The sequence below is a fragment of the Rattus norvegicus genome, chromosome 10, assembly GCF_021556685.1.
Source record: "Rattus norvegicus strain SHRSP/BbbUtx chromosome 10, alternate assembly SHRSP_T2T, whole genome shotgun sequence".
Taxonomy (NCBI): domain Eukaryota; kingdom Metazoa; phylum Chordata; class Mammalia; order Rodentia; family Muridae; genus Rattus; species Rattus norvegicus.
Window position 1 is genome coordinate 20,902,336 of NC_141543.1, and position 21,734 is coordinate 20,924,069.

At 47.8% G+C, this 21,734-nt stretch overlaps 2 protein-coding genes across 11 annotated transcripts in view; one reads left to right on the forward strand and one right to left on the reverse strand.

Annotated features, from left to right (window-relative positions):
• The window catches only part of Rab40c (Rab40c, member RAS oncogene family), a 35,470-nt gene extending 15,993 nt beyond the window's left edge, over positions 1–19,477 (reverse strand). For 2 of the 6 annotated variants that reach the window (XR_015630725.1, XM_087572663.1), the window contains exons 1-3: positions 19,349–19,477; positions 19,062–19,246; positions 8,954–9,019 (exon numbers count right to left, since the gene is read on the reverse strand). Coding sequence is in view for 2 of the 6 variants with exons in the window: in XM_087572663.1 (XP_087428789.1) it covers positions 8,954–9,019; positions 19,062–19,246; positions 19,349–19,455 (358 nt within the window). In the remaining 4 variants the exon portion in view is untranslated. The remainder of the gene's footprint in view (positions 1–8,953; positions 9,020–19,061; positions 19,247–19,348) is intronic. The other 4 variants (XM_087572665.1, XR_015630724.1, XM_087572664.1 and 1 more) reach the window with 4 other exon arrangements.
• Mettl26 (methyltransferase like 26) overlaps positions 1–20,512 on the forward strand; it is a 42,849-nt gene extending 22,337 nt beyond the window's left edge. The window contains exon 6 of one of the 5 annotated variants that reach the window (XM_087571528.1): positions 18,794–20,512. The gene's annotated coding sequence lies outside the window, so the exon portion shown is untranslated. Of the gene's footprint in view, positions 1–987; positions 2,219–8,880; positions 9,643–13,542; positions 14,182–18,793 lie in introns of those variants that run through there. The other 4 variants (XM_087571525.1, XM_087571526.1, XM_087571529.1 and 1 more) reach the window with 4 other exon arrangements.
• Positions 20,513–21,734: the final 1,222 nt, after the last annotated feature.

Sequence of the window (21,734 nt, forward strand, 5' to 3'; positions counted from 1 at the left end):
ACTTTTCTTGAGCTGACAGTGTGCAATGAAGACCAGACACTTGTTTCAGGATCCTGTCTGCCATTGCTGGCACCAGGGGGCGCCAAGTCCCCCCATTCAGAATGGACTTGGGCTAAGAGGACTGTTATTTATTAGCTCCTTGCTTCTCTCCACCCTCATGCACCCGGTGGTGTCTGGTGTCCATGGCTCTATTCTCTAAGAGAATAAGCCTCCTGTGTCCCCTGGTAGAGAGGGACTTTTGACATGCCAGCCTCTGGGCACCTGCTCTGAGTTCAACAGGATCCTTGTGATCCAACCCCTTCACCCAGCTATGGCTGCATATCCTGCTTCCTAAACCAGCAGCCTCTTGTCTTACAGATCTATGTTTAATTTTTTCATTTATTAATTTTGTGTATGAGGGGTGGGGCATGAGCATGTCACAGCATGCATATGGAGGTCAGAGGACCACATGGAGGAGTAAGTCCTCTCCTAGAGATCAAACTTAGGTTGTCAGGTTTAGTGGTACTCCACATGCTGAGCCATCGGCTGGCCCCAGATTTATGTGTTTTTTTTCAAGACACTTTACTATTACTTAGTGGGCAATTCTCAAGAAAGTGGCAACTCGTTTAACAGCAGAGTTCCTCAGTCATTGTTTTCAAGTACTGAAGGGGCTTAAGTACGCCACTGCTGCCTGGTCCTGATACGCAGGTGGTGAAGGAGGCCAGGAGGTGGGCTCAGTGGGGATAAGTGCCTGACAGCCTCTGTCGAGGTGGAAAGGGAGAAGGATTCCACAAAGATGCCCTCTGACCTCCACACACGTGCCTTGGCATGTACCCACACCCACGAATTAACGATAAATAAAGCTTTAAAATTTTAAATTAAAGGGGTTGGGGATTTAGCTCAGTGGCAGAGTGCTTGCCTAGCAAGTGCAAGGCCCTGGGTTTGGTCCCCAGCTCTGAAAAAAAAAGAAAAGAAAAAAAATTAAATTAAACACACCTTTAATCCTAGCACTTGGAGGCAGAGCCAGGTGAATCGCTGTGTGTTCAAGGCCAACCTGGTCTATACAGTGAGTTCCAGGCTAGCCAGGGCTACACAGTGAGACCCTGTCTCAAAAGAAAACAGAAGAGGCAGGAGAATGAATGAATGAGTAAATAAATGTGGAGAGCAATCCAGGTAAGACATGTGATGTCAACCTCTGGCATATACATCTGAATGTACACATATACACATATTACTAACACAAACACGTACATTGACCACAAAGATTCTAAACACTCCCTTGAGGGCATATGGCTCAGCAATTTGGCTAGGCTGGCAAGCCAAGGAGCTTCAGGAATCCACCTATCTTGGCTGCCCGGACTCCCTCACCTCAGTTCTGGAGTTAAAGGCGTACACTACCTTACCTGGCTTTTTATGTGGGTTCTCAAGATCCAAACTCAGGTCCTCATGCTTGTGTACTAGACCTTTACCCCATCTCCCCAGCCCTTGGGGGACATGGGGGCAAAGGCACCACTATTATAACCATGACTGTTCTGAAGCTTGGGGAATGTGCTAATGCCCACGATCAAGCAAGTGCCTGGGTAGGCTGCCTTCTTCCTCCTCCTCCTCCTCTTCTTCCTCCTCCTCCACCATCACCACCACCACCACCACCCCTTTTTGAGACAGGGTCTTACCATATAGCCCAGGTTAGCTTTGAACACTTTATCTTACCTCAATGACAGGTGTGTGCCACCATGCCCAATTCTAGCCAACTAATCACACAGCTAAGACACTACAAACTGTATGTAGGTCAGCCCTGTCTATTGTGAAACAGGAGAACAATCTTGTTTCCTTAGGATTTTACCAAGAGTTGCTAGCCATGCTAGGAAAGATCCCACGGCTCCTGTAACCCTGGCACAGGTGTGCCTCACCTGTAACCCTGACACAGGTGTGCTTCACCTGCCACCTTTCAGGTCTGTAACAGCTGAACCTCAGCACTTACTTTTAGTAACTGTTTTTTTTACCAACTGCCATTTTCTTTGTGAACTATTTTGTTTGTTTGGTTTGGTTTTTCAAGGCAGAGTTTCTCTGTATATTCCTAGCTATCCTGAAACTTGCTTGTAGACCGGGCTGGCCTCAAACTCAGTGATCTGCCTGCCTCTACCTCCCAAGTGCTGGGTTTAAAAGTGCTACCCCACGTTGGGGATTTAGCTCAGTGGTAGAGCGCTTGCCTAGGAAGCTGGGTTCGATCCCCAGCTCCAAAAAAAAAAAAAAAAAAAAAAAGAACCAAAAAAAAAAAAAGTGCTACCCCATGTGGCACTTTAGGAACTGTTCTGTACATATGTATTTAGGACATTTAAGCCAGTACACATGCACTGCTTGAATATTGTTTTTCAACACAATAAATGAGATACTACAAAGCACTGTCAAAGAGCAGCCCTGAGTTAGGTAGAACTGAGGGTCACATCTGTAGGTTCTAGCCTAAAGCTGCAGTCCAGAGACTCCCAAATCCCATTTCCCTACAGCTGGTCTACGCAACCAGCCCTTCAAGATGGCTAACGATAAATCAAAACACATGTAAGTTCCAAGCTTGGAGGTGTGAAGTCTGTTTCAGGAGGCCAGATAAACAGACCGTCAAAATTACCTGGCTGCTGACTCAATTGCTTCTCAAAGGGTTACTTCATATATGGAAGCAGGCAAAACCAAGTCACCAGTTGGGCAAGTGATGCATGCCTATACAGTAACCCCATTAACAGCCCAGCCAGGAACAACTGGGAGTTCTAAGCCAGACTGGTGACAGAATGAGATACTATCTTGAAAAACAAAACAAAACAAGGGACTAGAGATATGGCTCATCAGTTAAAAACACTGGCTGCTATCCTGGAGCACCAGGGTTCAATTCCCAGCACCCATGGGATAGCTCACAGCAGGGTGTAAATCCAGTTCGGGGTGGGGGAGGCCCAACACCCTCTTTTGGCCTCTACAGGAGCTGCACATACATTAGTACACGTTCATTCAGGCAAAACATCTGGACACATAACATTTTTTTAAAAAATTAAAGTAGGTCACTAAAGTACCCAATATCTATAATGAGAACTTTAAACTGTGATTTGCTGGTCTGACCTTGCTTTTGGAGACCATTTCTCAGGACCTTAAAATACCGAGGACTCACAGCAGAAGGCCAGGTACTGTGAGCCATGGCAAGGCCATCTGAGTACAGTCCCTCTGCTCACATGGCCAGTCTGTCAAGAACAACTTCCAGCAAGCAGCCACTGTTCTGCAGGGCGGTAATCACCTGACACTGCAGAGCAAACTGGAAGCCACGTCTCCGACCCCCATTTGTTCCCACTGCCATCAGTCAGCAAGGCACATTTATATACACATATAAATGTTTTATATATTTCTAAATTTTAAGTTGTGAAAATTAGCAACTTCATATTTTCACACTCAATATTGTAATATCTCACTTTTCAGATTATAAGATTCAAATCCTTATGGAGAAGTGGTTACATTAAACTTGTAATTACCCAGTTTCCAACTTGGCTAAAAGCTACAAGACCTGAAAAACACTCATGACAAGCTGCACAGTGGTGGCACATGCCTTTGATCCCAGCACTTAGGAGGCAGAGGCAGTCAGGTCTCTGAGTTCAAGACCAGCCTGGTCTACAGAATGAGTTCTAGGACAGGCAGGGATACACAAAGAAATCCTGTCTGGAAACACACACACACACACACACACACACACACACACACTCTCTCTCTCTCTCTCTCTCTCTCTCTCTAACAACAAAACATGAGTTATTAAAATTATTGCAGAAAAGACATTTGGCTTTTGGTTATTTAGTTGGTTGGGTTTTTAGTCCCCTGCCCCTATCCACAACAGATTTTTTTCTACTTAAAGCAAATTTAGCTTGGAATAGTGGCTCATGCATGTAACACCAGCACTTAGGAGGTTGAGGCCACAGGATGACATTTGAGGCCAGCCTAGGTTACATGGTAAGAACTTATACAACACCCAAAAGAACAAAAGCAAATTCATTGGACAAGGACAAGGACTTATGAAAATATGTGGTCAGAAGGGTAACAGTTCCCAAGGACTAAGCACCCTAACTACTAGTGTCTTCACAGGGCAAAAAAGAACTCAGCAGCTGGGATTAAGGTACGGTTACAGTATGGCCCTGAAGCTGAAGACTACCCTAGGTCTCCTGAATGTGTTCCATTACCTATAAGACTACCTTTTACAGCTGATTTAGAGAGAAAAGGAGCGATCAAAACCTGAGAGGGACTTGACCCACCCTTGCTGGCTCTGAAGATGGAGGAAGGATGCCCTCTATAACTTAGAAATCAGAAAAAGAGGCTGGGGATTTAGCTCAGTGGTAGAGCGCTTACCTAGGAAGCGCAAGGCCCTGGGTTCGGTCCCCAGCTCCAGAAAAAAAAAAAAAAAGAAATCAGAAAAAGACAGAAATTTTTGTCTTACAAGCATAAAAACCCAATTCTGCTAGTAACTCAGTGGACAATGTAACAAAACTCTTCCAAAGCCTGCTAATGCTTGCTGCCAACAGCTTAGCTTTGCTTTTATTGTGTTTGTTTGTTTGTCTGTTTGTTTTGGAGGTGGTGCTAGGCCTCCCTAGCAGAACTAGGATCTCCCGAGGAGAACCCTGGGCCTCCCACATGTTCAGTAAGTAGTTTCTTACCAAGGCACACTCCGCTCCCTGACAACATTGATTTCAGCTGAGGGGATAGCCCTGTTATGACCTCCAGCTCTGTTAAGACAGTGTTACTTCAGAGAAAGCTAAGCTGCCGTGTTACTAATGGCTGTCCACCTCAGTACTGTTCTTTATAATCAAAGTGGATGCAAACTGAAACTGCATGCTCAGGGAAGGCTAGATAGCAAAAGCTGCCTCCAAAGGATAGGACCCATTCTCTGGCAGCTGCATAGAAACAGGCCCCCAGCCATTAGCAAGGCTGAAATGAAAGCAGGATGCAGAGAAACTACCGTCCAGGGAGGACAGGTACTATGGGAAGCCATTCAGTAGTCTCTTTGGTGGTTAAACCCTGCATGACCTGTAACCCATCACTTCCCTAACAGAAACCTACACACATGTTCACCAATACAAGATGAACTTTTTTTTTTAATTAAGTGTGTTTGTATATGGTATTTATACTTGAGTATGGGAACATTCAGAGGCCAGAGGCATTGGACTCCCCTGGAGTTAGAGGTAGCTGTGAGCCACTTAACATGAGTACTGAGAACTGAACCTGGGTTCTCTGGAAGAACAGTACACTTTTTTTCCCCCGAGATAGGGTTTCTCCATGTAGTTGTCCTAGAACTCCCTCTGTAGACCAGGCTGGTCTCATACTCACAGAGATCTACCTGCCTCCACCTCTGCCTCTGCCTGTCTCCTGAGTGCATGCCCTGCATGGTACATACTCTTAACAAGAGAGCTAACTCTCCAGCCACTTGTGAAAATTTGTACAGGAGCACTCCTCAGAACTATCCAAACACTCACTGTCCTCAGGAGATGGGCTCGCTCCAGTATTTACACACAGGATGTCACACAATAGAAGAAAGGACCAGTAGAACAACATAGAAGAACCTTAATGAAATGGAAAAGGAGCCAGACAGTGGTAGCACAGACCTTTTTTTTTTCCCTTCTTTTTTTCGGAGCTGGGGACCAAACCCAGGGCCTTGTGCTTGCTAGGCAAGCGCTCTACCACTGAGCTAAATCTCCAACACCAGCACAGACCTTTAATCCCAGCACTCAGGAGGCAGAGGCAAGAGATCTGAGTTCAAAGCTAGCCTGGTCTACAGAGCAAGTTTTAGGATAGCCAGGGCTACACAGAGAAACCTTATCTCGAAACCAGAGAGAGGCAGAGAGAATCCAGACACAAAGAATATACAGTGTATAAACTAGTCCATAGTAACGTCAGGATTGACCAGCAATTTCTAGGGCTGGAGGCAAGCAGAGGGATGGTCTGCGGACAGCATGGGGCTGCACATGGTTCCAGTCCCTCAACACTCAACAAATCTAAATTTTTCTGTATGCAAATTTACCTCAGTGAAGTTGACTAGGAGATAAAGAGGCTGACAGCAGAAAATGCTGAACCAGAGCTAACATGCACTGGTAATGAGAACAGACTGCAAAGAACTGTCTGTTGCTTTAAGATGACCTACCTACAACCCCAAATAAAGACCATACTCACGTCTAGGCATTTACCCAAGGGAACCAAACACTCGCACTGCAGTCAAAGGGTCTCAGTGAGTCAGAACTACTTACCAGTACTCAGTGAGTTCCAGGCCAGCCAGGGCTACACAGAGACTCTAGTTCAAACAAACAGACAAACAAAAGAGAGATCGAGAGGGAGAAGGAGGGGAGGCAGAGGGGAGAAAGAAAAACCAAATTAAAAAAAAAAAAAAATTTAGGGGTTGGGGATTTAGCTCAGTGGTAGAGCGCTTGCCTAGCAAGCTCAAGACCCTGGGTTTGGTCCCCAGCTCCGAAAAAAAAAAAAAAAAAAAAAAGAAAGAAAGAAAGAAAGAAAGAAAGAAAGAAAGAAAGAAAGAAAGAAAAAGAAAAAGGAAAGAAAAAAGAAAAAATAAATAAATTTAAACCCAAAGGCGGGTTTATTTAAAGGTGTGGTGGTACACACCCTCAATCCCTAAATCCCAGCACTCAGGAGGCAGCGGCAGGAAGGCCTCTGTGAGTTCAAGGACAGCCTGAGCTATAAAGCAAGTTTTAGGACAGCTAGGACACAAAGAATCCTTGTCTTTGGGGAAAAAAATTAAACTCATGTAGGATATTAATCTGCCTTTAGATTAGTAAGTCTCCTTTCAAATGAGAAAACTGAACTGCCTGCCGAGATGGATGGAAGGCAGAGCAGAAACAGAGCGAGCAGCTAGCATACGAAACCTGACTACAGAAGGAGGACCCTGCTATACTGTGGAAAGGTGACACTCTGCACATGCAACACCTAGCAGACCGTTCCTCAGAAACAGGGACATATGCATCTACTGTCACAGGCAAACCAATGCCTACACAAGTATAGGACAGGAGGAAGATGCTAATAGACACAGAGATGCCATGCCAATGCCAATGGCAGACAGCAAGTCATGCCAAGGGAGTCATATACAGGGATCCCTCTGTGTCAAAGCTTTTCCTTACTGTTCTAGAACCAACACCAAACTGTATTTCTTCTGTTTACTAAAAGCAAGCACACTCAACATAAAAAGCTCAGTGAAATACAGAACACTCAAAACCCACGACCATTATAACACCAAACCCCACAGAGTTGCCATTACCTTTTCAGTAAACATGCCTGTCCATTTGACACCTGCATATTAGAGTCACAATTAGCCCACTAGATCTATAAGTTCCACATCCACGGATTTAACTGCAAAAAAGTACTAAAAGAAAATGCATTTGTACTGAACACATGCAGACCTTTTTTGTTTTTTTAAAAATAGTTTTTGTTTTGTTTCTGTTGTTTTGTTATTTTTTAAAAGTCTCACTGGGTAGTTCTAGAACTTGATATGTAGACCAGGCTGGCCTCAAACTCATAAGGGATCCACCAGCATCTGTCTCTTGAGTGCTGTGATTAAAGCTGTGTCCACTCACTGTAGCCAGGTCAGACTTTTTAAGATTGATCTGTGTAAGTCATGCTTGTATGTATGTCTGTGTGCCAGGTGTGTGCAGACCTGCCGAGGTCAGAAGTGTTGGATTTTCTGAAGCTATAGTTACAGATGGTGTGAGCCACCATGTGGACCCTGTACAAGGGTAACAAGTGCTGTTAACTGCTGAGCCATCCCCTCAACCCGCCCTCCCTCACATTCGGACTTAGCAAAACAACATTACTATGTTATATGTGAGTGTGTATATGATTATCTGTGGCAGAGGAAGGGAGGCAAGAAAGCCACAGCATGCTTTTGGAGGTCAGAGAACAACTTCATGGAGTCAGTTCTCGCTTTCTGCTTTTAACTGGGTGTGAGGGAAGGCACTACGCCCGCCAGGCTTGCAAACAAGCACCATTCCCTGCTGAGCTGTCTTGTCAGCCCTCGACTTTTTAGTATCATTTCCTCAGCAATACATCGTTTGCTTTTCCAGACAGAGTCTCTCTGCAACGCCTTGGCTGCTCTAGAACTCATTCTATATAACAGGTTGGCCTTGAACTCAGAGATCTGCTTGTCTCTGCCTCCTAAGTACAGGATAAAGGCATTAGCCACCATGCCTGGCTTCTTTCTTTTTTGTTTTTGATACAGAGTCTCTCTTTGTAGCCCTGGCTATCCTGGAACTTTCTATGTAAACCAAGTTGGCCTACAACTCACAGAGCTTTGCTCACCTCTGCCTCCTGAATGCTGGGATTAAGGGTGTGTGCCAGTACTCCTGGCTGTGTGCCATTTTATATAAGGGATTTGAGCATCTATAGATCTAGGCATCTGACAGACTCTTGACATTAATCTCCTATGGACACCCATAGGTGATTGCATTTTCCCCCCACTTAAGCAGCTATTGGGGACAACTCTGCTACCATAAGTATCCATTATATGTTCCTCTGGATAAGAACAGCTAAAGGCAGTACAGTTTACCCCATGAACACAAGGACATCGTGACTCCATTGAGGGGCTTAGCCGATTTGTTTTCCACTTTTATTTAAAAATGAAAAGCCTGGTTCCTTCTATTGTATCTATCATCTCTGTGCGACAGAGTCCTAATTACTTGGTAAAAAAGGATTTCTGGGATGCTGCTACATAGCTGCTCCTTTAGAAGGAGTCCACCCACACTCCTCTGTCTGTGAGTCCCCAGCCTTCAGCTCTGACCAGCCTTACGGGTAAGCACAGCCTTCAGCTCTGACCAGCCTTATGGCTGGGTTTAAGGTTCAACCTCTTCTACCCTTTCCTTTTCTCTCTGTGCTGTGGACCTGCAACAGGAAAGACTTCCAAAGACCAAACTGCTCTATCAGAGGAAGCTGCTGTGGGGGCTAACGCAGAACTGAGACATACCTGAGTACACATACACTCTCGTTTTGGCTCCTGTGAGTTCCAGGACCTTTCCCTGTGTGTGGGAGTCTGTAAAAAAAAAAGCTGTGAACTTACTGTGAACTGTGGACAGGGCGGAATGTTCCCCACAAGGTGGCCTTCCAGAAAGAATGGCATAAACTATGATAAGTGACTGCAGTTGGAAGCAGGGACATGAAGGGGATGCCACAGAGCACTGAGGAACTAGGGCAAGTGCACGTTGTCTCTGCGGGAAAGGCAAAGGCCTGAGGAGGAATATTCCTGGCTCTTCTCACGTGAGCAAAGATGAGGAGACAAAACCCCAGGTGTGTTCCCTCTGTACTGTGTTTGCTTAGCCGTCTGTAAATGGCACTCATGTTTTACTTGCTTTAATAATACAAATGAGCAGGGTTGGGGATTTAGCTCAGTGGTAGAGCAACTGTCTAGCAAACGCAAGGCCCTGGGTTCGGTCCCCAGCTCCGAAAAAAAAAAGAAAAAAATACAAATGAGCTCAAAAGCCTAGTGTCCCCTGGTCCCCTATGCACGTTTTTGGAATATATCCTCCAATCCTTGAGATTTAGCCTCACTGACCACAGGGCAGGTTGACAACTGAGTTCTAAACAGTTTTGCTACTGAGCAGATTTATTTTTGCCTATTTGTAACTAATTAGATGCCTTTACTAAAAGCCTAGACAGACAAAGTTGTCGGGTTTTTTCACATCACATCAGAAAGGACGGGTAACTTCTATAGCGAGCTGCTTTCTAGCACAGGTTGCTTTTTTGGTTGGTTGTTTTATATTTTGTTGTTGTTTTCTCAAGACAGGGTTTCTCTGTGTAGCCCTAGATGTCCTGGAACTCACTCTGTAGACCAAGCTGGTCTCAAACTCATAAAGATCCGCTTACCTTTGCCTCCTGAGTGCTGGGATTAAAGGCCTGTGCTAACACCACCCAGCCTTTTTTGGGGGGAGGGGGCAGGGTCTCACTTTATAACCCTGACTAGCCTGGGACTTACAATCTAGGGACCAGGCTAGCCTCAAAATGCCTCTGTCCTAGGAATGCTGAAATTAAAAGCATGTGCTAGCCGAGCATGGTGGTGCACACCTTTAATCTCAGCACTGGGGAGACAGAGGCAGGTGGATGAGAGAACTTGTTTCAAAAACAAAGCAAAACAACAACAACAACAACAACAACAACAACAACAACAACAACAACAGGCAAAGCAAACAGTTTCAGTGGTTAAGCGCACTGAAGGCTACTTTTCCAAATGAGCCAGGTTCAATTTCTAGCATTCACAACCATCTATAACTCCAGGTCTAAGGGATCCAACACTCTCTTCTGGCCTTCACAGACACTACATGGATTTGGTGCACAGCCATACATGCAGACAAAACATACAAACACATGAAATAAAAATAAAGAATTAATTTTTTGTTTCTTTTTCTTTTAATATTTTAAAGATTTATTTATTTATTTATTTATTTATTTATTTATTTATTTATTTATTATATATGAGGACACTGTTGCTGTCTTCAGACACACAAGAAGAGGGCATCAGATCCCATTACAGATGGTTGTGAGCCACCATGTGGTTGCTGGGAATTGAACTCAGAATCTTTGGAAGAGCACTCTTGACCACTGAGCCATCTCTCCAGTCCCCGCTTTTTGTTTTTCAAGACACAGTTTTTCTATGTAACCCTGACTGTCTGTCTTGGTCATGACCAGACTGGCATCAAACTCCGAGCACCAGCCTGTTTCCCAAGTGCTAGGACTAAAGGCATGGAGCTACCACCACCAGTTAAAAGTATTATTTTAAAAGACATGTGACAATGGCACAAGCCTTTAATTCTAGCACTGTGGCGGCAGAGGCAGGTAGATCTTAATGAGTTCAAGGTTAGCCTGGTTTACTGAGTAACTCCAGGACAGCCGGAGCTCCAAAGCTACATAGTGAGACCATGCTTGGGGAAAAAGGTTTGTGAATACGTACATATATCACTATGTAACATAAGTATGAAAGAATAATCAGGGGCTGGAGAGCCTGTGGTTACAGCCCTTGTGTTCACACAGGCAACACCCTCAGTATTACTCACTCACTCATGATGAACTACGTGTTTAACTACCTTGCAATAAACTTGGGCACCAAAGTCCTTCCAAAGGGTTCAATGGAACAAGGTCTTCAACTCGACGTTAGGTTTCCCCTTGCCATTCCTATGCTTTGCACATGCTGCATTTGCTGCTATGAACAAGCAGCATTTTTTTCTAAGTATTCTCCACTTAATAAAATTCAGCTCGGGAAGTAGGGTAATAAGCCAGCTGTAGTTGTACATGCCCATAACCCCAGCACTTGGGATGTGGAAGCCATCCAAACTGGGAACCAAGAGCTCAAGGCCAAACATGGTAGCACAGGCCTTTAATCCCCAGCACTTGAGAGGCAGAGGCAAGATGTCTGGGAGTTCGAGGCCAGCCTGGTTTATGAAGCTAGTTCCAGGACTTCCAGGTTGTTACATTGAGAAACCCAGATTGGAAAAACAACAAAGAGTTCAAGGCCATTTTTACCTATACAATGGAGTTTTGAAGCCAGCCTGGGACATGAACCCCTGTAAAAGGCATACTACCTGTCCCCACAAAACAAAAGCCACGTTCTCTGGAGAAACTAGCCAGTTCCAGACTAAGCAAGGCCAGCACGTAACTGAAAGCATCAACTACACCAAAAGCAGAAGATGGTCAGCCACTCCAGACTGCCTGAAGAGGCCCCGCCCCACATGCAGCGTGATATGTGAGCACCACCAGGAAGACAGCAGTGAGGGAGATGAGGCGGCAACAGAAGGCATCGCTTCACCACTGAGGAGGTGAAGGGATATCGCTGGCATCCACTAATACAGTCCAACAGGGTGGGAATCAGTGGATGCGGGAGACATCAAAGAATCCAGAATGGACCACCATTCAATGTCTTCCCTTCTGCAGGGTCCTCCTCATCGTTTCCAGGGCTTAGTGGTAGGCAGACCTCAGCCGGAAAGATGCTTCAGGCACATACAGACTCATAGCCTAGGCAAGACTGCTGACTCACACTCTTTGCACAAAGTGGTGGCATGGAGCAGGGCAGGGCAGGCCACCTGGGCAGTGACCTAGTTCCCTTGGTCATTCCACTCTTTAGGCAGAGATTTTCAGAACCTAAAGAAGAGACCCTTGGCAACCCTGATAGTGTCACTGTACCTGTTTAGTACCTCACATAGCCTTAAAGCACCTTGAACCCTGATTCATTTACCCTATTAATTGGGTGTTATGCAGATCCAAAAGGTTAACAGCGTGCACAGCTGAAGGAACCAGGTCCACTTCAGCTATAGCTCCCAGCTAATGACACCCCGTACCCCTATCCCACCCCCACCTCACTGGCTCAGAGCTTCCTGCATTTGGCTGTCAACTCTTTGAAATACTTCACAAATTGTGAGGTTGCCTGTGTCTGTCTAGTACTCAGTTCTCCTATCCTCTGCTTTTCCCAGACACTGGCATGGATCCCTTTCAGGACAGAGATGTCCTCCACCAAAGTTGTGCACAGCACCAGTAGCACATCTTGGTTGTAAGTCCCCTTCTAAAACCACTGATCATCTCTCCTGCCTCACTGCCCTCTGGAGGCCCAGACACTAGTACTCCCATCTTGCCCACTCCTCTTCCCACTGATATTTTATGTTTGAGCATTTTGCCTGTATTTGCCTGTGCACCACTTGTGCACTTGGTGTCCTAAGAGATCAAAAGGGGGAGTGGCGTCCCCTGGAACTGGAGTTGCAGATGACTGAGCCACTATGTGGTACTGGAAAGCAAACTAGGGTTATCTGCAAGAACAAGTGTTCTTAACTGTTAAGTCATTTCTCCAGCGCTGCCCCCACACCCCATATTTAAATGTCCTGCACCCTGACAGGCAGGTAGTGTTCTGCTACAATTCATCCGGTGTGTCCCACTGTCCTCTTGTCAGGCTCACCTTTCTCTACTCTTCCCATCCTTTCTATTTTCTGAAGGACAGATGTCCAAAGATAATGCTGCATTCGATATTCTGATTTCAGAAAAGAGCCACAGCCACGAGAGTCACCTGACTGATGCCCTGGACATCACCCTGCCCCTTATGTTTGAAATCTGAGCTTACCTTGTTCATTTACTGTCACCGATTCAAAGACTCCTACCTTTTGCCTAAGCATAGTCCCCTAGACACAGGCCTTGGCCTGGCAGCCCTGTCTCTGTGGATGCTCTGCTTCCCGCCCACCTCTCACTGCTGGTCCCCAGCAGCTGCTTTAGTGTGGCCAGTCAGCCAGGCCACCCACTTCCTAGTCAGCCGGGCCACCCGCTCCCCAGTCAGCAGGGCCACCCGCTCCCCAGTCAGCAGGGCCACCCGCTCCCCAGTCAGCAGGGCCACCCGCTCCCCAGTCAGCTGGGCCACCCGCTCCCCAGTCAGCCGGGCCACCCGCTCCCCAGTCAGCAGGGCCACCCGCTCCCCAGTCAGCCGGGCCACCCGCTCCCCAGTCAGCAGGGCCACCCGCTCCCCAGTCAGCCGGGCCACCCGCTCCCCAGTCAGCCAGGCCACCCACTCCCCTTCCGTGTCTTCTTCAGGTGTCTCTCAGCCTCCATGCTAAATGCTGAAGCCGGTTTGTCCCTGCATTCGTAGATCGCAGAGATGCTCTGGCCAATGCACAACTCCACAGCTTCCTGTTAAACGCGTCCAGTTTCAGGCTCCACACCGGCGTGAGGGCAGCTTTGCAGCGATCAAGCAATTTTATACCTTCCCAGTTATAATCTTCAAAAAGAACAGGAGGCGAAAGGACCTGCCAAGGACCAGTTCCTTCCCCTCATGTCCTTCCCGCCCACTTCTCAGCTCCTGATACAGTTTCCTTCCTGAAATGCTGTTAAATTTAGATCACCTCCAAGCCACAAACAATCACGCTGATGGAAAAGATGGCATTATCTATGCAACAACAATCTCAAATGTGACCGTGCAGTCCTCCCAGAAAGCTGACAGATCTTGCTGTGCTTGCCACTTGAGCATTTGCTGTGTCACTTGGTACTGTTTATAACAACAAAAAAAAAACAAATATTCTAGTCAAATGTGATCCTACCACTTGGGAGGCAGAGGCAGGAGGATCACTTCAAATTCATGGCCATCCTGGTCTACATAATGAGTTCTAGTCTAGCCATGGTTATATAATGAGACCTTGTCTCAAAAAGTCTATAAAAGCAAACTGTTCTCTAATCAGCTCTGGCTTGTACCCCATGTTTCTGACCAACAGCTGGGTGCACTTAAGATATCCACAAACATGTGACTGAACAAGTGAATGAAACGATGAGGTTGAGGTAGAGGTACATGGACCATGAAAAAGGAACCTAGTTATAGCAAAGAAACAGAAGGTAATCAATCCCCCAGAGGGTGGCTTACATGCTCAGGGCACAATATAAACCAATGTCCAGCACCAGTGATGGTGTCCTTGAGCACAACGAGAGGGCCTAGGACATTCTTAGGCATGGTGAAGGGCAGAATGCTTCTCTGCGAATGGCCCTGTGACAAATTATAACGGCCTATCAAGAAGTGACAAGGAAGGTATATGGCTTCCCAGAAAATACCTGGGTCAGGTAGGGGCTGGGACAGGTCTCCTAAGGTGCAGATATTGAATCAAGCGTATAGAACCAGTGTGTGTCTAGCAACCCTAGCCCTACTGAGGGTTAGGAGAAAACCTTGAAGTGCCATTGCTGCGCGGTCTGAGGTCTGCCCAGCTCCTTCTCAATGAACAGAGCCAACCAGGACCCAGTAACCACTGCAGCCTGTGCTCCTCTGAGCCTCCTCTGTACTGGTGAAGACTAAATGACGAATAGACACACTCAGCAGCATGCCTGGCACAAGCCACAGACTGGAGGTATTAGCTGTTACCACAGTGACCATTCCTGTTCCTCTTGGAGCCAACAATCTGCCAGAAAATCTGGCATCTAACACAGGAAAAGCCAACAGAACCCTCCAATAAATTACCCCAGAGTATAGACAGTAAAATTGAGACCTACGTGCCCAGCCTCAGATAGAGAAGAAAAAGGAATGTGAAGGTTACCATAGTGATCATGTGGACTAGCACCAAGGGAAGCTGTAATAGGCTGTTCGTTCACTCAGAAACAACATTTAGGTCAGGCCCAGTGGAGGACCTGTAGTTCTAGCACTAGGAAGGCCGAGGCAGGAAGATAGCAAGTATGGTTTGAGGTATACAGCAAGACTCCATCTCAAAATCATATAACTAAAAACAGGGGGTGCGTGCAAGACTCAGGCAAGACTCGTGCTAGTGTTGGGGATAAAGCAGTGAATGAGACATATGGAATGTATGATTTAGAGATAGGTCCAATCATGGAAAACACAATGCAGCACTGGGTTTTAAATTTCCCCTTGAGTGGGGCTGGAAAGTTTGCTCAGAAGCTAAGAGTACTTGTTGTTCTTGAGGAGGACCTGGGTTTGATTCCCAGCACTACATGTCTCACAACTGTCTATAACTTCATAAGGACATCCGATGCCCTTGTCCAGCACACGGTGCACAGGCATACATTCAGGCAAAATACTCATGTGGTACCTGCTGCTTAAGCCTATTCTGAGTTCAATCCCTACATCCACACAAAGGTGGAGAGAAAACCAACTCCTAACGCTGTCTTTTTTCCCCCTTATTTATTTATTTAGGTATTTTTGAGACAGAGAATCAGTATGTAGCTCTGGCTGTCCTAGAACTCACCGAGTAGAGCAGGCTGTCCTGGGACTCACAGAGATCCATCTGCCTCTGCCTCCCAAGTACTGGGACTAACGACAGTAAAGATACCTGGTAAAAAGCTGTCTTTTGACCTCTGTGTGAGGGGACACAGACATGGAGACACACAGACACAGACACACACACACACACACACACACACACACACACACACACATACTCCATTAATAAATAAAGTACTTAAAAACTCCCCTTGACCCTGTCACTTAGAGAAATGGAATTTAACTCAAATGAGAAGCAATATGGAGTAAGATTCCTATGAATGCTGTTGGCCACTGGGTCACTGATCTGACACCACAGCCCTGACTATAGCAGGGACCTCACAGCATGCTGGGACATAGGCACATATTATCCTCACTCTCTTAGGGTGTATGCATCATCTGATGCCACAGACATCTCCATAACCCTGGAATTCCAACATGAGTGGCAAAGCCCAGAGTCAGCTTCTCCTGTAAGCTGCCCCCTTCCGAACTCCCTGGGCTGAAAGGAAAATGGCATCATTCCACAGCTTCCTTCTGTAAGCACTAACTCCCAAGGGAACAGAAGAATGAAGTAACACCCATGGACCCATTAACAGATGTGGATCTTTCAGGCCATGAGCATATGAACTACAGTGGATTTTCCTGAAGGCTCTAACACTCAGGAATCTTGTATGAGCTAGGGTGAGATAGAATTGTCTTAACTAAAGATGTTCAATGCCCACATCACAAACAAGGGCAGTCTTGTGTGCTACAGTAATAATGTTTCCTGGGCTCAAGGGTAAATACCCAGTTGGCTGACTTGGGACCAACATGGACCTTTCATTCCAAGGCCACATATCAGAACCAGAGGCAAATCTACTCATTGTATGCTTGTGCATAGAAGCTGCCCCTCCCCCTCAATCCTCTCCCACAACTGAGACTCCACAATGCCTTTACTCTGGAGCGTAATTCTGCTGTGGGTGCCCAGAAGGAAGTGCTCTGAAAGTGTCCTGTTACATCCAGAGAAGAGACTCTCACTGCTGCTGGACACAATCACTGCTGCGTCCTCAATGCCCTGATGTTTCTAGCTCCACAGAGACCCTAATAAGTATCTAAGGCACCAGACCTGGGGGCTCTTGCAGATGCTGGGCATGTGGTCACAGGATCCTACTCTGTCACTGTTTCAGGTGTCAGTGCTAATTAAAAAAAAAAAGTCGTTTTGATGACTCACATGTTTGTGAAGTCAGAGAGAGCGATGTTCACACCTGAGGAACAAGCTAGACGAGACGTTAAGACAGGTAAATAACCCGGCTGGGATCAAGAAGGAGATCTGGGGGGCTGGGGATTTAGCTCAGTGGTAGAGCGCTTACCTAGGAAGCGCAAGGCCCTGGGTTCGGTCCCCAGCTCCGAAAAAGAGAACCAAAAAAAAAAAAAAAAAAAAAAAGAAGGAGATCTGGGGCCAATATGGAGCAGGCCCCTTCCCAGGTGGGGACTACCCTGATCAGAGAAGCCTGAACCTTGAAAAAAACCTAAAGTTGGAAATAAACATTCTCTTTCTGTTTTCCAGACAGGGTTTCTCTGGGTAGCCATGGCTATCATGGAACTTGTTCTGTAGATCAGGTTGGCCTCAAACTCAGAGATCCATCTGCCTCTGCTTCTCAGTACAGGGACTAAAGAAGTGTGCCACCACCGCTTGGCTGACATACGGAGAAATGTCTGGTTCTACTTAGAGAACCAGAAGTCCAGCTCTTTCAAACAGTAAACACACTGTGCTCCCTCTCCAGAACCAGCTGCTTTATCACTTCTTTTTTTTTTCTTTTCTTTTTTTTTTTCGGAGCTGGGGACCGAACCCAGGGCCTTTCGCTTGCTAGGCAAGCGCTCTACCACTGAGCTAAATCCCCAACCCTTGCTTTATCACTTCTAATCTCTTCTCCTCTGAGAAGGCCCAAGCATTCTCAGATCAACCAACTTCACTCCGTGGAGTGCTCCATGGGTCAGTGGCCCAATGCTCTGACCCAAAGACCTGATGTTTGTGCTATATGCATGTCAACCCGACACAAAAAACATGCTGACACAGCTGTTTCCCTCTGTGCTTCATACTGCAGGACCCACACAAGGACCTGCAAGTGTGCCCTGGGCTTTACAGTTTGTGCAGTGTAAAAGCACTTGGTGAGTGGTGCCCTGTGCTAAGCAGCCCTCAGTACGTCTCACACCTTTGTACTCTTTATGCGCTACTGGCCGAACTTCAGGTAGCATGTCATAGGAAATCTGGCAAGATTCAGTTGACAGAGGAGATGAGGAAAGATCCAGCTGGAGGCTGTGTGTATATGCAGTTGAAGCTGATGGGGGGTTAAGATTAGGGCCGGGGGCCACAGGCTGTCTTTCCAAAGCACCAAGTTAACACTAAGCACTTCTGAAGCCCAGCCTGTTCCATGCTCCTCTGTTGGAAAGGTAACCCCAAAGCCTATCTAAGCCGGGCTGTCACCTTGGGGCACCCAGTCAAATACCAGTCAAGGCTGCCTGGCTGTGCAGAGGTCCTTTCACATGCCCCACAAAGTAAAACCATGGCTCTTCCTTTCCTGCACTCAAAGATGCCTGCTATAGATTGAAGCTGAGAGCAGGAGTGTGGGGAAGAGGTACAGAGAAGATCCAGCACTTCTGTTCAGAAGAAATAATCCTCCACTCAAGTCCTGGTGGTCATCACCCTTGACAAGTCCTAACTGCAAAGAGTGGTAGATGTCTTGCCTACACTCAGCTGTTATTTACCAGACTTCCAGTGCTCAGAGCAGTAAGACAGGGCTAACAAAACCCCAGAGAACAAAGTAAAGAGGCAGAGAAAAGGAACCCAGGGAGAGACCAGGGAGGTACAATTAGTCCAGTGATATAAGAATGACAGGCCCACTGCACATTAATTCCTCCGGAGTCAGCAGCCCCTGTAGCCTGTGATCCAATCCCACCCACTGTTAGCTACGATTTTACCTTAAATACCTAAATTAAGAGGCAAGCTCAGACAAGTGCCAGTGATGCAATCTACCTTGTGTATTTTTTTTTTTGCCATGCACCCGGAAGTTAACAAGAATCACATCGCAGCAGATGTATTTTCTCCCTGCACAGGGTGCGGTGTCCCTGAGCAAACCCCTCCGGAGGCAGTGCGGTGAGCACCCGGCCGCTCATGCGGTATCTGCCGCGCGGCCCATTCCGGGCTCTAAAGGACTCCAAAGACCTGCTGCTGAAACCTCCTACTAGCCACCGGGGCCCGCATCTGCTTGCCGACGGCTCCCCAAGGCAGGGCCAGAGGATACCGCAGCGACACGCGCAGAGGCCGCCCGCGCCCGCGACAGGCCGCTCCCGCCCCGCGCGCCCATCGCCAACCCCGGCCTACCGTTGCTGTAGGCGTACGGGGATTCGGCTGCTCCGTCCTGAAGACTCTCCAGAATCTCGCCTTTGCCCACGTCGCTGTCGCCCACCAGCAGGAACTTGAGCAGGTAATCGTAGCTCTTCACTGGACTGCCCTGGGTGCCCATCCTCCCGCCCGCCGCACCGCGGCCCACGGCACCGCCGCCAGACCTGCGGGCGAAGGCTGGTGAGCGGCCGTGCGGTCCAAACGCTGATGCTCCCGCCCACTGGCCACCGCCCCCAGTGCACCCACCCCGCTGCCTCCAGCTTCACCTCAGCCTCCTAGCCGCCGCTGCTACCGCCGCCGCCGCCGCCGCCCGCCGCTTCCCGCACGGCACCGCGCAGCCCCGCAGCCCCGCCCCCGGATGCGCGGCCGCCATTGGCCACCCTCCGCCGGCCCTCTCCGGGCCATTGGCTTGGCACCCTGGCCGTCACGATCGCCCCGCCCCCACGTCGCCCCACACACGGTGCCGCCCAGCCCACGGTCGCCCCGCCCTGCCCACTCACCACTGCTACTGGCCCGTTGCCACCCTCTTTATCATTTCTGTTGGTCTATATGCTTGTCTGTCACTGAAGTCCCGTCCCCGCCATTTCGTACACAGTGTTGCGGAGGCTGGCGAATTTCCCCGCCTCCTCGCTGTGACCATTGGCCACTTCCCCGCTGATTTTCCAAAATCATTGGTCGCTCTTGCATGTCCGTCTGAACCCCTACCGCTTCTTGCAGGCTGCCTCAGAGCCATAGTAGCCCGGCACCGACAAGCAACATCCTGGACTCCCGCCCCCTTGTCATCACCATTGGCTACCACTGCTAAGGCATTTGTGCCATCTCACATCGATCATAACCTTCTAAGCCCACCCCTTTCCTAATTCGCGCCAATCAAGAGTCAAATATTACACAAGTCTACCCCTCCCCCTTGTGGACAAGCGGAAGGATAGAGATAACTCCTGCTTGAGGCGACATGAATGAGTCGCTGAGGGGGGGCAGTATATCTTTCAAGCTGCACTGGCTTCTCTCGAAGGGAAGTAACGTAGTTTGGACGTACACTCTCCGGCTCGCGTTCCCTGGAGGCAGGGCGGGGACAGCCAATTACTGCTCGTCCCGGTGGGGGCAAGGCTCTGTCCGTTGTAGGCTGTTCAAGGGGTGGGACTTCCTCCTGGCCGTGGAGTAGGAGGGGCCGCTCCTGAGAGTTTAGGCACAAGCATGAATGCTGAAGGTCTTCTCCTTTGAGCTGACTCTTATGAGGACATTCTTCCCACTGGGGATCCTGGAAGCTTAGACCAGCGAGAGCAGCGTTATCCAGGTGGACTCCGGGATGGGCAACACGTTGCATGTGTACACTTGGTCGGCCAGCTCTGAAGCTGGAGGGCCACGGACAGCGTTCTTCAGAAAAGTGCTTTCACAAGTCACGTGAATAGCAAGAAATTAAAAAAGTAAACATAGATTGGGACCAACACTCTTGCGCTGTAAGCCTGACAGAGTGAGTTTGAGCTCCCTCCGGTGCCTGGCCATCTGTAATCCTCATCCCACCTACCTCCTGCTCCTATAGTAAGGAAGGAAGTAAAGATAGGAAAATTTGTCCAACAGTTCGAAAGTTACCTGGCCTGGTGTAAGCCCATTTTAACAGGGTAGAAGGCTGAACTGACTTCTGAAAGTTATCCTCCTCTGACCGCCACATACCGTAGGTGCACGTGCTGCAGTCAGTCACACACACATACTGTACCTTGGAACAGTTTTTACACAAACTTCCTGAACATTGCCAGATAATAGATAAAATGTGGGGGAGGAGGGGGTGCTGTAGAGATGGCTCAGAGGTTAAGAGCCCTAGCTAGGGGCTGGGATTTAGCTCAGTGGTAGAGCGCTTGCCTAGCAAGTGCAAGGCCCTGGGTTCGGTCCCCAGCTCCGAAAAAAAAAAAAAAAAAAGATCCCTAGCTGCCCACCACCCACATGGCAGCTCACAAGTGTCTGTAACTAGTTTCAGGAGATCGGACACCCTCACACAGATAAATATGCAAGCAAAACACCAATGCACATTTAAAATTATAAAAAAAAACAGATAAAATGAGACACTGGATGAAGAATTGGTTCAGCAGTTCAGAGCACAGAGCACTTGTTGCTCTAGTAGAGGATTTGGGTTCAGTTCCCAGCACCAACTTGTTGACTCACAGCCATGACTCCAGTTCCAGGCAGGAGATCTGAGGTCTACTTCTAACCTCTCCAGCACCAGGCACGCTCTTGGCGCACTTACATACATGCAGGCAAAACACTGAGACACATAAATCATTAAAAATCAGATGGCAGACACAGATGTGTTGATATGGTGGAGAGTATTACCCATAAAAAGATGTGAAGAACTGGCATAGGAATGAATCTTGACAGGGCATGGTGGCACACAGAAAAATCCCAGCACTGGGGAAGCAGAGGCAGATCAATCTCTTGAGTTTGAGACCAACCTGGTTTACAAACAGAATCCAGGACAGTCAATCAGAGCTTGTTACACAGAGGGACCCTGTCTCAAAGTGAAACAAAACCCCCAGACCTAAAAGATAATCACCTGGGGCTGGAGAGATGGCTCAGTGGTTAAGAGCACTGACTGCTCTTCCAGAGGTCCTGAGTTCAATTCCCAGCAACCACATGGTGGCTCACAACCATCTGTAATGG